This window comes from Phyllobates terribilis, unplaced genomic scaffold (genome assembly GCF_046119375.1).
Source record: "Phyllobates terribilis strain yellow unplaced genomic scaffold, ASM4611937v1 Scaffold_4__5_contigs__length_816908805, whole genome shotgun sequence".
Classification (NCBI taxonomy): domain Eukaryota; kingdom Metazoa; phylum Chordata; class Amphibia; order Anura; family Dendrobatidae; genus Phyllobates; species Phyllobates terribilis.
Genome location: NW_027362764.1, coordinates 56,350,251 through 56,351,846, shown reverse-complemented (window position 1 = coordinate 56,351,846; position 1,596 = coordinate 56,350,251). Strand labels below are relative to the sequence as shown.

The 1,596-nt window shown below is 45.7% G+C and overlaps 1 protein-coding gene across 4 annotated transcripts in view; it reads left to right on the top strand.

Annotated features, from left to right (window-relative positions):
* Positions 1-229: 229 nt before the first annotated feature.
* The window catches only part of PEX1 (peroxisomal biogenesis factor 1), a 71,705-nt gene continuing 70,338 nt past the window's right edge, over positions 230-1,596 (top strand). The window contains exons 1-2 of one of the 4 annotated variants that reach the window (XM_073677365.1): positions 274-410; positions 790-895. Coding sequence is in view for 2 of the 4 variants with exons in the window: in XM_073677367.1 (XP_073533468.1) it covers positions 297-410 (114 nt within the window). In the remaining 2 variants the exon portion in view is untranslated. Of the gene's footprint in view, positions 411-789; positions 896-915; positions 1,056-1,596 lie in introns of those variants that run through there. The other 3 variants (XM_073677367.1, XM_073677364.1, XM_073677366.1) reach the window with 3 other exon arrangements.

Here is a 1,596-nt window from a genome sequence, read left to right as displayed (position 1 = left end):
ACAAATTTGATTGGTCGGAACGAACCATCATGCTGAATACTGAGGGAGGGGGGGGGACTCCAATTTTTTTCTCTACATTTAAACAAAAATATTATACACTCCTATATGATATTTAGTTTTTATTAAATTAGAATAATCTATGATTTATTCCAGGCGTTGTTTTATTCTTAGTATAGGAGCTTTTGTGTGACACCTGTGAACTGTCCCCCCCTGTCATTGGTAGAATGCCGAGTCCCAGCAGCAGTGTGTCCCCAGCACTGCAGGGCTGATGTTGTGATCTGGAGCCGCCGTGGGGAATGCTGGGAGGGGGGATAACGGGGGCTGCGGCTGTCACCGTCACCTTAACCTGCGCTAAGGATGCGTTCCTGCGCCTGACACCCGAGCTCAGGGCACAGCTGCGCCTGGAACAGGTGAGAGCGTCCCCTGCCGACCTCCTGCAGGCTGTGCACTCAGCGTATATATAAGGGACAATATGTCCTCTCTGTGCACGCAGGTGCTTCTGAGCGTCCCTAACTTGTGCTGAACTACAACTCCCAGCATGCTGCTGTCAGGGCATACTGGAAGTTGTAGTTCTATAACAGCTGGAGTCATAACTACATGAGATCTGAGACCACCATTGATTTCTAGATGTCAGGGTCTCTGTAGAGCTTGGAGCCCTTTGGCCCGGCTCAGAGATTGCTCTGCACATGTCCCTTTTTGGGGTGTGTGTGTTCCCCTTTAAATTCTTTATTCTATGTAGGACAAAAATGCCCCCCTTTTTCTGCAGAATGTGATCTCTTTTCCCTACAGATGGTCATTAATGTCCCCGCATGCGTACGTGAGATCTGCAGCGTAACCGTCCGCTATAATAAAACCTTTGCTCCAGGAGAAGCCGAGAAAGGAGCGACGTTAATGAGTAATTGTGGCGAGAGGCGTCCGGACTGGGGGAGGGGCGGCTGCTGCATCGGCGGCTCGTGCGGATCTTATAAAATTTAGGTCCCGAAACTAAGGTGCAGCTAAGGTCTCAGGACGGAGCAAGTTTCATCTATGTGGTCATATTTTTAATTAAAGGGCTGGTTAGTATTGCTAAATCCCATTAAAGGGATATTCTCATTTCTGCAAGTGATGACATATTTCTAGGATACGATCCCTGAGAAAGCCGACCTCTGGGATCCTTAGGCTGTGTGCACACATTGTGTTTTTTTTTTTCTGCAGGCAAAACCTGCTCCCTTGGCAGTAAAAAAGCTGCTTACGAAAAGAAAAGCAGGTTTTGCTGCTTTTATCAGGTCTCTTGTGCATGCTGATAAAGTTTAGTGCCCCAAAAAAATACATGACGCAACTTCCAGAGTTTTCTGCAGCAAAACCTGATACCTGCATTTCTCGCTGCCTTTTTGCACTTACTCATTGCTTTCTATGGGTGAAAAAACACTGCAAAAACCCTGAAAGAAGTGACATATTGCAGTTTGCAAAAACGCAGCAGTTTTCCAAATCAGTCAGGAAAAAAAAAAAATGTTTGTGCATGAGATTTCTGAGATATCATTGCTTTTGCTGGTACTGAAAAGCACAGCTTAAAATTTGAATAAAGGGTCCAGATCCTATTAGATATTAAAGGGAATT